A 15369-nucleotide genomic window follows, 5' to 3' on the forward strand; every position below is an offset into this window, starting at 1 on the left:
CCCTCCCATCTCCTCTCCTATCTCTTCTCCTCTCCTCTCCCTTCCTCCCTCTCTAAAATAAATTTAAAAACATATTCAAAATAAAATAAAAGCTGACCAAATTGCCCTGGCCGGTTTGGCTCAGTGGATGGAGCGTCGGCCTGCGGACTGAAGGGTCCCAGGTTCAATTCTGGTCAAGGGCATGTGCCTTGGTTGCGGGCGCATCCCCAGTGGGGAGTGTGCAGGAGGCAGCTGGTCGATGTTTCTCTCTCATCGATGTTTCTAACTCTCTATCCCTGTCCCTTCCTCTCTGTAAAAAAATCAATAAAATATAAAAAAAAAAGCTGACCAAATTTAATGGACATTTATTTACTAGTTCAGGAAAGGTCTTAGTAAGCAGATTTAATCTAAAAGTTACTTAAGTAGAATTCTGGCTCATATTATTCATTGGATTTCAAATCTATAGTAGTTATTTTGTTGTCAGATCTCTATACTTAGTGAAAAGGCCATTTTAAAGGATTCTAAAATAAGTTTTTTAGCAAAGTAAAATAAAAGATTTTAAAATCTAAGCATTCAAATTTGTCACAGTGGAATCTGACTTTGCCTATACACTAATCTGTGGCATCTATTGTTTGGTTAAATACCTCTGTATTTGGTGAGTAAATGTAGCAGAGATAGTTTAGTTGGATTGGAACAGATAATTAAGGTAAATTTGTTCTAGTCATTTTATTGACTTGAAAAATGACAGCCCCTGTGCTGTGCTCATTTATTGAACTATCTAGGGGGAAAGATCAAGGCCCAATGATTTCTTCTAATGTTTGAGCGTCACGGGAGACTATTTAATCCTGCTCTGGATTCATAACACTTGCTCTTTTGATCAATGCTGCAGGGCGTGCCCCAGTTGTCAGCCTGCCTGTCAGAAGAACCGGAGGATCACATTAAGGCTGCCACTGCCTGGGCCTTGGCACAGATCGGGAGACACACTCCGGAGCATGCACGGGCCGTCGCAGTCACAAACATTCTGCCAGTGCTGCTTTCTTTGTACATGTCGGCAGAAAGCTCTGAGGATCTTCAAGTAAAAGCAAGTGCTTAATTCTTACTGTTTCATGAAGATTTGCTAGATTTTGACTCAATATGTAATTTAAAATATCTTAATTTTCATTATGGACAATATTGCTTTTGTGAGTCAAGCAGAAGAAGTGAGGAGAGTCTTCTCTGAAAATGGGTAACCCTTGTCTCTAAACATCAGTGATATGTTTTAAAGAAAGATCTCTGCAGGTGCAAAGTTGTGAATGTCAAGTTGTGGTCTTCTACATTCCTCTTGCTCTTTTCTTATAGAATAGGCATTGAAGAATAATAGAATCTTGGAGATAGAATTGGCTGCAGAGTAAGTCCATCTTACATTAAAAGTTGAGTCCAGCCAGCTGGTCTGGCTCAATGATTGAGGGTCGATCTATGAACCAGAAGGTCATGGTTTGATTTCCGTCAGGGCACATGCCTCAGTTGCAGCTCAATCCCCATTAGGGGGCGTGCAGGAGGCAGCTGATCAATGATTCTCTCATTATTGATGTTTCTCTTTCCCTTTTCCTTCCTCTCTGAAATCAATATAAAAATATCAATATAAATCAATATAAAAATATGTATTATTTTAAAATTTGATTCCAAAAGAATTTAAGGTTTCAAATGTAACTGAGCAAGGGGTGTTCCTGAAGCCATGATCCACTTCTCCTAACTCCAAGTCTGCCTGTTTTTATTAATTATATGTTTTAAATTTGTTCCTTAAAAGAAAAATGTTTACAGTATTCGCTAAATTAAACATTTTAAAATATATATTTTAAAAAATCAAGCTTTCTGAAAAAATATTACTAGCTACTAAAATGATTCACAAAACATGACTATAAAGTAGGTTGGGTTAATAGTTATAGAATTTCAAAGAAAGAAAATACTACCTCATTTGGAAAAAGTTAGTTTTTGAAAACAACTTTTAGAATTGAGCTGGATTTAAAGAAGTGCACAGAAAAGATAATAATTCAAAATAAAACTAAGAACTGTTAAATTATATTTAATTTTTAATTAAAACAACAAATTAACAAATAGTGGACAAAAGTAGGTTTACAATTATAATACAAATAAATATAGTAGCTTATTATTATAATTAATAATACAAGAATAAACTTTCACATACTCACAACTGTAAATCTACTTTTGCCCACCCTGCATTCTTTATATACTACCAAGTTTATATAACTTGGCTTTAAATAAATAATAATGATACTATGATGTATAAATATTACTGGAGTAAAATATAATTTTTATTGTGTTTTATTTTAACAAAGGTGGCTTTAGTAAAATATTTAGGTTTAATACTAACAGAAGTTAAGGGTCCTCCTGCCTACATTTGATACAATATTTACTTTCAGAAAATACACTAGGTATTAAATTAAATTCTATCAATCACTGTACTATTAGCAATCTTCCAAGGCTTTAAGTCAAGCATGTCACACTCAAAGGCTAACATGGGCAAAATAAACAAGGTTTAAGTTAAGTGGGCCGCAAAAAAAAAGGCTTCAATTTTCATAGACACGTAGGTTTATTTCGATAGAGACACGCTGCATACAAAGGGCTAAGTGAGTAATCATTAACATAAAATAATATTTATGAACATTTTAAAAAAAATTAATATTTTTTCTTGAACATTGACTTACCAGACTCTGAATAACTGGACAAGTTAATAAGTAATGCAAATAAACCTATTTTTCTTGTTCTCTGAAAGTGAAATATTTCCTGTTGCGCACACCAAACAAGTCAGTCCAAGACTAACGACGTGGCAATCGGCTGCTAAAATATTCTCTGCTAGTATTAGTGGAGAGAAATGGTGCGCCTGCGCATAAGGTGCATAAGGGAAATGAATGCAACACGATTATAGTAATCAGTCATTAGTGAACATTGTAGTTTGTTATTAATAATTATGTATAACAGGATATTGTAAAAATTAAGTTATGAAATTTTTATTAAAACATTTCCTACATACTGTTATATTGGCTGGGCTGCAAAAATATTCGTTGTGGGTCACATGCGACCTGTGGGCTGCAAGTTTGACATGCTTGTTTTAGTCCATCCAAATATCTTAATGTAGAGCAGCGGTTCTCAACCTGTGGGTCGACCCCCCTTTGGGGGGTCGAACAACCCTTTCACAGGGGTCGCCTAAGACCATCGGAAAACACATATATAATTACATATTGTTTTTGTGATTAATCACTATGCTTTAATTATGTCCAATTTGTAACAATGCAAATACATCTTGCATATCAGATATTTACATTACGATTCATAACAGTAGCAAAATTACAGTTATGAAGTAGCAACGAAAATAATTTTATGGTTGGGGGTCACCACAACATAAGGAACTGTATTAAAGGGTCGCGGCATTAGGAAGGTTGAGAACCAGTGATATAGACACTTGATCATCCTTTTCTTTTTCTTCCCCAAGGCCTCTTGGATTCTGTAAGTTGTTGGGTGAGAGATCAAGTCTGTTTGATTTGACATTATCTCAGTAGGGAAAAGGCAACCAAGAGCTTCAGAAACTGTCCAATGGTATTTCTCATTCGTTACTCTGTGGCAGCTTTCAAATTATATAAGGCCATGTTTAAGTTTATTTTGTCCCAAAGGCATGTCAACTTCTGTAAGCATTCTCTAATTGGTTCTGATCCAAGAGAACTAATGAGCAACCCCTTGGCATCTCTTGCATATTTTCACATAGCCTTACTATCTGCCTGTACATGTTACTTCAAATACCTGATTAAAAACTGAAAAAAAATACATCTTTTTAATAAGCTACCCATATGTATTTTTTAAATATTCAGGCAATTGCATTTTCATTCGTTTTGATTTAGAGGCATCCTATTGAAATGTTAAGTTTTGGCATTTGAATAAGTTAATTCTATCACCTTAGTTATAAAACTATTTCTAATTTAGTTATTTGATTTATGTTCTTATCATGATGGTTCTTCCCTTTAATTTTTAGCAGCTTTACTGACATATAATTTATATACATATAGTTTACCCACTGAAAGTGTATAATTCATTGGCTTTTAGTATATTCACAGAATTACGCAACACCTCAGTCTAATTTTAGGACATTTTTATTCCGCCATTAGCCATCATTCCATATCTTCCCTACCTAGTCTCAGGCAACCATTAATTTACTTCCTGTCTTTGTGTATTTGTCTCTTCTGGACATTTAATTTAAATGGAATCATACAATATATGTGGCCTTTTGTGCCTGGCTTCTTTAACTTAGCATAAGTTTCAAGTCTCATTCCTGGATAGCATATATCGATATTTGTTCCTTTTTATTGCAAAATGATATTCTATTGTATAGATATACCACATTTTGTCCAATAAAGCTGTTAAAAATCTTAAATCCAGAAATTGACAAATAAACAAAATCTTAATATACCAATATTCCTTTCATGCTGGACAATGCAGCTGATTATTAATCATGACATACATTCCTATCTAGAAGTATGTATAAACATAAATCTGGTATATTTCTTGACAAAGGATAGTAAAGCTCGGTGAATTTCTAGTGTCATTAGAAGTTGTAATCCTCCAGGGTTCTTGATTAATAACCCGACAGTGTATCACCAATCTGGTCCTGTTGGAATTAGAATGAGGCTGTCTGCATGGTGTGGCAAATGTGATCTCTGCTATACTGTTAGTACCCTTGTCACCAGTTAAGGTAAATATACTGACCTGCTAAATCACCATGATCCTAAGATGGTTCTTCACAAAGGTATGTTAAGAATTGAGAGTTTAATTCCAATTTGTTATACTACATGTGGAAAAAAATTGTGCTGCATTACTTAATTTGTTGTTGTTTTTAAATCTAGCTTATAAAACAATATTTGAGAACAAATATCAAGAGATAAGAGATTACAAGACTGCTTAGCCTGGGTCTCTGGGAAACCATAAGTTCAAGAGTTTCTTTATTTGAGAGCACAAATGTGATTAAAGTTTTTGTAGACTACATGTATCAACTATAAAATTCATGATGTGAACATCATAATGCTCTTTGACATTCAAGAGCATTGCTAACTGTTGAATAACAAGATTCCAGAAGACCAAGTCAGCTAAGGTCTCAGAGAGAGAACAGGTGATCGGTTGATCAGAGGAAGGAGGTACTGAAGCACAAACCACAAACATACAAGCAGATGTGGATTTCCAGTGGAAAATATCTGTAGATAAACCCAATTGTGAAGCCTTCCAAAGTGAAGGGGGCAGCTTTCATACAAGGCAACAGAATCACAACCAGCCATGGCCTTGGAGCTGGCTGCAGGGATGTGCTACAGTCCATCAGAGCTCTTCTTCAGCTACACTTTTGGCAGGGGGGCAGCACCACGTGGTGTCACCATGAAATACAGATGCTGGGGGAGGGTGGGAAAGGTGCCTGCAGGTACCTATTCTTTCACTGTGGCTGAGACACTCCCTAGTGTCGAGTGTTCCTCTCTAGTTGAGTAGATTCTGTTGTGCCTCTGTGAGTGGGGCAATTTCTACCCGTTACCTGCAGTAGCATATCTGCAAGTGCTCACTGAATATTGCACACAGTAGGATATTTCTGACTCCACATCTATAAGCCATGAAGCCGTTTGGTGAACACAGAATGCCTGATAATGGCACTCGACAGTAAACTAAGTATTTTCTCATATTTGTTGATTAGAAGGAATAGGACATTAGTTATCTCAGTTTCACATATACAAATTTTTATACTTAATAAAATATAATACTTATTTTTAGTCCTTAGCTTTATGATATCTAATTCAGTTTCCTCATAAGATATTTTAAGAGCTCAATAACACACTATACATTTTAAAATTTGGCACAAAGACAACTGGCAGGGTATCTATCTATCTATATATATATAAAAGTCTAAGCAACCCTTACAACCGGTCGACCGAACGACCAGTCAACCGGTCACTATGATGCACACTGATCACCAGGGGGCAGATGCTCAACACAGGAGCTGCCCCCTGGTGGTCATTGTGCTCCCACAGCCAACCTCCTGCAGTCGACCTCCCCTGGTCCCTCCCCCCTGGCTGGCCAACCTCCAGGCCCTGATTGGCCCGATTGAAATTGGGTGAGACCGAGACCGACCCAATCGGCCCCAATCACCGGCCAGGCCGAGGGACCCACCTGTGCTGGAATTCGTGCACCAGGCCTCTAGTTCTATAATAAAACCAATGAAAGATAGTAGGAGCTTTTCTGACAACTATTTTTTTAAAATGAAACAACTGCAGCTTAGACCAGGAAATTGATTTTATTTTTTTCAAATTCCAGAATATGAGAAATGAAATTTGGTCAAGCTTTAATCGATTGCTTACTTTGATATGTATTTTGCTTTGTGTTTTAATAGTGTAAAAAGGCCATAAAGAGTATCTTACAAAAATGCACCTATTTACCAGCCCTGGAGCCATTTCTCTATGATGCTCCTCCCAATATTCTAAAGCATGTGGTTGGACAGTTCAGTAAGGTAAGAAGTGCCCTTAGCCTGCAAGTAGGGGAAGAAAATGAAGATGAATTAACTTGTTTTTTCTGGTGGATCAATGTTTTCTATAAGATGGTGGCAGGGTTCTCCTACTTTCACTGATTGTATCGACAGGGGTGGTAACATAGATTAATAAAATTCACACATACATAATCTACACTTCTTTCTTTCTCACAGTCTCTTAACCATCTTTTTTAGTGTTCTTGGGAATAAATAGTATGTCAACACATAAAACGCTCATAATATAATTTATATTGGTAAGTAGCTTTTAGTAATTCCCCTGGTGTCTGTTAGGCTCACTCATCTGGGAACACTGCAAAGATCTTATAAAGAAAAGAACGGTCTCTGAGGCACGGAAATATTCTTCCTAAAGGTCATGCAATTACCAGGGACGCTCTCAGTCATTTAAAGTTAATTGAATTATTTTATGAACAATTTTAACAAATGCAGCTGTTATATTTCTTAGATTATTACAGATTAAAAGTAGTAAAGTAGGAAGGTCAAGTTGTTAGCAGTGGGCAGCAGCCAGCAGGACTGATAGCAAAGGCTGAGAGAGAATGACCGCATTGCCACAGCCACTAATGGCCAGGATGGTGACCCTAAGCCAGTGGTTCTCAACCTTGGCTGCACATTAGAATCATCTGGGAATCTTTTTAAAATCCTGATTTCTGGGCCTCATCCTCTGGAAACTCTGTTTCTTTGTTATGGGGTGGGGCCACAACATTAGTAACAAAGAAAAAGAATTTCTGGAGGATGAGGCCCAGAAATCAGGATTTTAAAAAGATTCCCAGGTGATTCTAATGTGCAGCCAAGGTTGAGAACCAATGCCCTAAGCTACCAAGAACTGGTTAAATTGTGCTCAGGAGCCTTGATTTAAGAAAAGTCAGTCACTAAAGTAAGTAAAAATAAATCAGTGAAATTTGCAAAAGGTTCGACAGCCAAGATAAAATAAAGACAATATCTCATATTATGTACTCCTATAAATATGCCTACGGGAATATTTGCTTCAGGCAGAATTTTGTGTTTTCTTAATCTAAGGGCACCAGAGCATTAGATAAAGATGGGAAAGGCAGAAGGTAAAAAGACAGTAGCTTACTGTGGCTGGGGACAGACAGAGGCGGCATGAAAACTCTCCAGACCAAAAGAATATTTAAAACTGATATATCTGTGGGCCATTCCCCTTTTTAAAAATATATACTAGTGTAATCTTTTACTGTCCAGGTGAGGGGTCCTTAAAATACGGCCCGCGGGCCACATGCGGCCCGCTGAAAACATTTATCCGGCCCGCCGGGTGTTTTTGCTGCCACTGCCTGTTGCTTAGCAGCCGACTAGTTTTTTTTTTAAACTATAGTCCGGCCCTCCAACGGTCTGAGGGACAGTGAACTGGTCCCGTTTAAAAAGTTTGAGGACCCTGGCCCAGGTGATGTGTATTAACATTCTATTAGCCTGATCCTTTTGTAGTTTTAAGTATTTGTTAAATGCCTACACTGACCCTGTAAAGCTTTGAGAGATAAACAAAAAAAAAATAAGACAATGTTTGTCTTCAAAGAACTTTGTAATCTAGCTGGGGAGACCAGAAGAAACAATTAGAAAGTACTTCAGTATGTGAACCTTCATAATACACTCTTCTAAAAAGAAGGACTAAGTGAATGTAGTCTGGGGTATTCCTGGGGGGCTTTAGTGGAGGAAGTGCAAGTGAAAAAAAAAACTGGTTTTGAAGAAAGAGTACGAATGGTGGGGATAGAAACGGTGTTTCTGTCAGAGGGAATAGTAGCGAGAATCCCCACATTGAGGGCCCCCTTTCCAGGACCTTCCTTGTCTGGTCAGCTGTTGTCATGCACGATCAATTCCTTCACCTGCACTGGCTCTTTCCTCTCAACACACCAACATCCGCTCTCAAATCCAGTGACTTTCTTTAGTTCTTATTGGTTGCTTCTTAAAATCTTCTCTTGGGTTGATTCCTTACCTTTCCTGATTCTTCTACCTCTTTAACATCTCAATTTCCTTTTCCTGCCTACTCCTTAGTATGTTCCTTCCTTTGTTGAACATTAATTGAGCATCTATTAGGCACCAGGCATTAGAGAAATAAATGAATAAATGTACAATTTCTGCCTTCATGACATTTGTGTGTGCAGACATATAGACTGATAATTAAAATATTTTGTGGCAAGTGCATGGGGCTTAACACAATGCCATGAGAGAAGAAAAGTACTTAACATCCTGGGATAAGAGAGTAGGGATGTCTCACAGGAAGTTTCTTAAAGGAGGTAACACCTGAGCTGAATCTTAAACGATAAGCAAGAGTTAGCCAAGAAGTGTGGGGAGGTGCATGGAAGATGGAAGGGCATTCTAGGTGAGGGAACAGCATGAGCAAAGGCAAGAAATGGCCTGTCATGTACCCCTTGAGGTTATTAAACAAAATTTGGGATAGAGATTGGTGGGAAAGGAAGTTGGAGAAGTATTTAGTCGCTGGGTCACAGAAGGCTTTCTGCACCTTGTTAAGTGTACCTTTAATTTTGTAGGCGGTGGGAAAATGTTAAATGGGTCTCAGCAAAGGAGAAACAACACTTTATGTTTTATTTACACGAGTGGATCTCCATTGCCTTTGCTCGTATTCACAGCCTTTATTCCATATGCACAGCATAAGAAGTTCATAGATTTCTAAAAAGACTGAATTTTACTTGTAATCATCAGCAAATTTAGGCTCATTATATTACAGGTATGGTAGACACACATTCTCTCTTACATTTTCTCGTATATATTATTGCTTTTCAACAGTAACACTTCAACTTGGAAAAGCAAATCTGACATCTTAATGTGCTTCACTTTTCAAGGTGCTGCCACATGACAGCAAAGCTCGCCGACTGTTTGTAACAAGTGGTGGACTTAAAAAGGTTCAAGAGATAAAAGCAGAACCTGGGTCTCTTCTACAAGAATACATCAACAGCATTAACAACTGCTACCCAGAGGAAATAGTAAGGTGGGAAGAAATTGACTTTGAGAAGTTCAAAACTAGAATGTGGTTTTTGTTTTCAAACCTATATTTTATATCCACTCTGTCAAAATACTACGAGACCAGTGTATACCTTCACCCCTGCTCTTGATCACTTTTCCCCCACAAATTAAGTAATGTTCTGATTGACACACATTTCCAAATTAAACTAGAATGTCATTTAAGACATTTATGTACTAATTTAAGACATGCTTCACTAAAGAATACCCAAATACAGAGTTCAAATTAAATTAAACTTTAATGTGAACCTGATTTAGAAAAGGGCCTATGGATTCTGATTTTCATAGTTCCCTGCATATATTATTAAGCTCACGCTTCTATTAATGGGAATATTACAAATAGAAAAAGAGATATGTTGAGTGTCAAAAAGAAAGTTGCAATCCATATTTAAAAAAAAAAACCTGAATAAATAATGTTGTCTATGATATGCAGGTGCTTTATAGTAACATAGGAGGAAGCTACTTTTAAAATTAATTTTTTTAATGAGGTTGATTTGAAGATGATTAAACCTAAGCCCCAGACCTTGTAAGCCTAAAAGAGAACCATATCACTAACCCCAAAATAATTATGTGGAAAAAATGCCCACAACACATTCAGAATTAAAGGCCATATTTTTCTAATCCTACACTTATTTCTTACTTTCTCTAATATTAGAGAATATAAATTCCAATTTTAAAACTTGTTATCCTAGATAAAAAAGGCTAATATGCAAATTGTCCCCTCAACTGGGAATTTGACTAGAAGTTCAACTGGAAGTTCAACCAGAGGGCGGGGCAAGCTGGCCAACCACCCTCGGCCCCTCACCCCAGCCAGACCCACCCCCGATCGGCCCTCCACCTGTGCACGAATTGATGCACCGGGCCTCTAGTAACATAAATGATTCTTCCTATTTAATATTGGTGATTCTTAATATATATGGTAACATTGATTCTAAAAACACAAAAATAATTTTAAAATTAAAGTCTGTTTTCTGTTCACATATGTTCTACAGATAAATTCTTTCCCAAGAGATAAGTTTATGCACTTTTGGAGGTTTATGAGAACTCCTTGACCAAAAGAGTTCTAATAAGTTAGCTTTGAAAATATTAGTACATATAAAATATACCAAAGGAATATCATAAAATGTATAGCTATTACATATAATGTACCAAAAATTTCTGATATGCCAAAAAAGTTTATATAACACTAGAGACCCGGTGCATGAATTCGTGCACCAGTGGGGTCCCAAGGCCTGGCCTATGGGATCGGGCTGAAACTGGCTCTCCGACATCCCCCAAGGGGTCCCGGATTGCAAGAGGACACAGGCCAGTCTGAGGGACCCCACCGGTGCACAATCGGGGCCGGGAAGGGACATGGGAGGTTGGCCAGGCAGGGAGAGACCACAGGAGGGCTCCAGGGCATGTCCAGCCCATTTCATTCAGTCCCTATCGACTGGACTCCAGCAGCAAACCTACCAGTCGGAGTGTCTACCCCCTGATGGTCAGTGCATATCATAGTGAGCAGTTGAGCAGCCTTAGCAAACCATTAGCATATTATGCTTTGATTGGTTGAACAGCCAACCAGTCAACCAGACACTTAGCATATTAGGCTTTTATTATATAGGATATACAATATGTGTAAAACTACTAAATGGAGAAAATATAAAAATCTTTTTTCAAGGGAAAAAATAGTTTATTTTTACACATTTGCACATCCCTTTAGGAAGAATATTATTTTATGTAAGTTTAAAATAACTTTCAATACAATTTTCTAACATAAACAAAATTATAGAAAAAATGAAAACTAAAGGGCCCCCTAATGGAATGGCCTATTAGAATTAACCAATGGTAAAGAACTTTCTTGTCTTTCTATACTTTTCTAAGATTATTTTACAGAGCACGAAGGGAAAGAAAAACTCTGTCATGTTAGAACCTAATTTGGTATTTTGTCAAAATACCATTGTAAATTTTTCACTTCTAACATTCTATGATCTGGGATTTTATTTTTAAAACTAGAGGCCTGGTGCATGAAATTTGTGCACAGGTAGGGTCCCTAGGCCTGGCCCTCATTCAGGGCCAATCGGGGCCTTCCGGCTGCCAGCTGGGGCCTCCCTTCCCTGGCTGCCGGCTGCTGGCCGGGGCCTTCCTTCATTCCGCACTGCCCCCTGGTGGTCAGCACACATCATAGTGAGTGATCAGTCTCCCGGTCAAACTCCTGTGGGGACAATTTGCATATTAGGCTTTTATATATCTAGATTGGCTAATCATCATGAAGAATTTTGGTTAGCTGACTTGTTCAAATTTCTGATATTTTAAAGCATTAGGATCTATAAAATGGCATTTTATTGAAATCTTTGAAACATTGTTTATGAAGAGACCAATATAACCTTTAAATGGTTTTATTTTTACAATCATATTTTTAAGAATCACTTAATGTCTCTTTTAGAACTAATTCTTTATAAGACAAATTACCAATGATCACATTCTCTCTGCTCTTTTTAGCCTAAATATCTACTTCATATTGCCTTCCAATTTTAGTAATCTTTAAAAATTTCTAATGAAGGTAGTTGGTATGATGAGAGAGAAGGCACCCAGGACTAGAGGTTAGAAGATTTAAGTTCTAGTCCTTGTCCACGCCACAGCCAGAGATATTTTTGGAACTCTTTTGTCTTCTTAACCTCTGCCTAAACTAGGAAGGGGAAGATGCTTTTAGAATCTTCTAATTTGGGGAGAGAGGCATGCATATGTCTTCCACTTGAAACATTTCTGATATGAGAACTGTATAATAACCCAAATCCAACATGGATCTATGGTAAGGTTAATTCAATTATATTCTTAACGCCATAGAGAGCCCTAGCCGGTTTTGCTCAGTGGATAGAGCGTCAGCCTGTGGACTGAAGGGTCCCAGGTTTGATTCTGGCCAAGGGCACATGCCCAGGAGGTGGGCTCAAACTCCACTTGGGGATGTGCAGAAGGCAGCCAATCAGTGATTCTCTCATCATTGATGTTTCTCTCTCTCCCTCTCCCTTCCTCTCTGAAATCAATAAAGATATCTATTTTTTTTTTAAGTTTGAACAACTATTTTTTTTTAAAAAGCCAGAGAGATAAATTGGAATAACAGTGGTTGATGGGCAGAAAAAAAAAGTAATTTCCTGGTTTTTGGAGGTTCAATTCTTTTATAAGGAATATATGGTTAGTACCTACCATATAGTAGCACAATTTTTAAAATTTGGGTTTTTATTTGTAATCTACTTCTTGCTATTGACATTAAAAAATACCTTTCTTGCCCTGACCGGTTTGGCTCAGTGGATAGAGCAGGGGTCCTCAAACTACGGCCCGTGGGACACATGCAAATACAAATATTGTATTTGTTCCCATTTTGTTTTTTCACTTCAAAATAAGATATGTGCAGTGTGCATAGGAATTTGTTCATAGTTTTTTTTTAAACTATAGTCCAGCCCTCCAACGGTCTGAGGGACAGTGAACTGGCCCCATTTAAAAAGTTTGAGGACCCCTGGGAGAGAGGGTCGGCCGGCGGACTGAAGGGTCCCAGGTTCAATTCCAGTCAAGGGCATGTACCTTGGTTGTAGGCACATCCCCAGTGGGTGGTGTACAGGAGGCAGCTTATTGATGTTTCTCTTTCATCGATGTTTCTAGCTCTCTATCCCTCTCCCTTCCTTTCTGTAAAAAGATCAGTAAAATTTTAAAAAAATTAAATACCTTTGTGTCTGACATATTTATAAGGTCTAGGAAGGTGAGGCCTACTTTAAAATTTGTGGCTAACTCAGAGAAAGCAGTTGTGAATACTTTGAAGAGATCCACTTGTTGAAGGACTTTTCTACAGTAGGCCTTTAGAGAAAAAGCATTCTTTAAGGTAGCTTTTTACATTTGTCTGTATGTATCTGTTTAACTATGGCTACCTATAAGAACACACTATTGAGAAAATACAGCTCTGTTTTGTCCTATAACTTGACAAATTATGGAAGAAATTAATATACTCTCAATTATGAATTTTTAAGTCAAGCATCCAAGGATAAAGATAACAAAAGACAAAGCAAGTCTCGAACTTTAGGTTTTATCTGGAGAAAACACCTGAGTATTTATTTCAAGTGTTTTAGAAAGTTTTAAATTACAATTTAGTTTTTTATTCATTTATTATATTCTAGAATGTCTGCCAAATTTTATTTGACATATTTTATATGCATGTAAGTTCTTTCCATGGTATATGAATCATCCTATAATATATAAATAAATGTATTTAATACCTTTATACTAAATCTTGCCAAAACCGGTTTGGCTCAGTGGATAGAGCGTCGGCCTGCGGACTGAAAGGTCCCAGGTTCAATTCCGGTCAAGGGCATGTACCTGGGTTGCGGGCATATCCCCAGTGGGAGATGTGCAGGAGGCAGCTGATCGATGTTTCTCTCTCATCAATATTTCTAACTCTCTATCTCTCTCCCTTCCTCTCTGTAAAAAATCAATAAAATATATTTTAAAAAAAATACCTTTATACTAAATCTTTTATAAAATGTTCTATTTATAAATTTATAGATGCCCAAGAACAAATGAAATCAATTAACTTCCTAGGTATGTAGGATGGAATAGTTCTAAAACACTTATGAAGTAGTTCTATAATATTAATTATACTCCCCAAAATTTTTTTATGTGACCAGACCTGATTAAAACATGCATTGAGAATAATCCCTGAGACAATCTGAATGCAGAAGTTGATTAGTAATGATAGATTATGTTGTCTAACTTATGAAAAAAAATCTATTAGTTATGATCATTAAAGCAACATCAGTCACTTGACATAATAAAACAAGTTGCTTTAATAAAATACTATCACTGGGTCCAAGTAACTTACTTTGAAAATATCCATTCTTTGCCACTGCACTGATAGCCCTTAAATGTCGTTTTTATTTAGCACAGTCGAGTTGGTGTTCTTTCTTTTTAATCCTCACCTGAGGATATGTTTAGAAAAAGGAACAGAGGAAAGAAGGGGGAGAGAGAAATATCAATCGGTTGCTCCCATATGGACCTCACAGGGGATCAAGTCTGCAACCTAGGTATGTGCCCTGACAGGGAATCGAGCCTGAAACCTTTTGGTGTATGGGATGCCACTCCAACGAACTGAGCCACATGGCCAGGGCAATGCTCTTTTCTTGATAGGCTCTAACCTTGTGCACAAGCATTACTGGAGCATAATTATTCAGAGGTTTGATTCATAGAATTATTTCAGATAAAAACAACCTTTTCTTGAATCTTTTGTGCCTACTGGGCTAAATCTTTTCACCAGTATCTAATAAAAATTTTCTTTTTCAGGTATTATTCTCCTGGATATTCAGATACACTTTTGCAGAGAGTGGACAGCTATCAACCACTTACTAACTAAGCAAATTTACATTTATATATTCAAATTCACAGCAGAGTAATTATGAATAATAGTTAAATAAAGGTCTTTCTAAATATTTGAACTAAGTATACTCTAGATTTATTCAATGTAAAGTACCTCTAGGTAATATTTTCAAATTTATGTAATACTTTAAAAATTAGTGGCTTGACTATGTGAGAAACTATTCATGCTCTTTTATAAAGGATTTACTCTAAAAGTAGATATAAAGACATTAAATAATTTTAAGGCATTTGTTATTGCTCTATTAAAAACCACACACACACACACACCTCCAACTAGAGACAGATGAAAGATAGTATTCAAAAACTCAGTTATTTTGGCCAATTCTTCATAGGCATAAGCAAGGAAAACTGGGCTTACAAATTCTACAGGTTATAGAAGGGAATTAGTTGAAAGAGGAAACTGATGACAGAAGCAGACAGACTCGAATGCTGGTGAC

At 37.0% G+C, this 15369-nt stretch overlaps 1 protein-coding gene across 4 annotated transcripts in view; it reads left to right on the forward strand.

The window, feature by feature from the left end:
• LOC308519567 (sperm-associated antigen 6) overlaps positions 1–15158 on the forward strand; it is a gene marked incomplete at its 5' end in the record, with an annotated part of 65312 nt that extends 50154 nt beyond the window's left edge. For 2 of the 4 annotated variants that reach the window (XM_081091592.1, XM_081091593.1), the window contains 4 exons: positions 869–1060; positions 6392–6508; positions 9358–9503; positions 14840–15153. In XM_081091592.1, coding sequence (XP_080947718.1) covers positions 869–1060; positions 6392–6508; positions 9358–9503; positions 14840–14909 — 525 coding nt within the window. In that variant the 3' untranslated portion in view covers positions 14910–15153. Of the gene's footprint in view, positions 1–868; positions 1061–6391; positions 6509–9357; positions 9504–14839 lie in introns of all 4 variants that reach the window. The other 2 variants (XM_081091595.1, XM_081091594.1) reach the window with 1 other exon arrangement.
• Positions 15159–15369: the final 211 nt, after the last annotated feature.

This window comes from Myotis nattereri (assembly GCF_964212035.1).
Source record: "Myotis nattereri genome assembly, chromosome: 1".
NCBI classification, from domain to species: domain Eukaryota; kingdom Metazoa; phylum Chordata; class Mammalia; order Chiroptera; family Vespertilionidae; genus Myotis; species Myotis nattereri.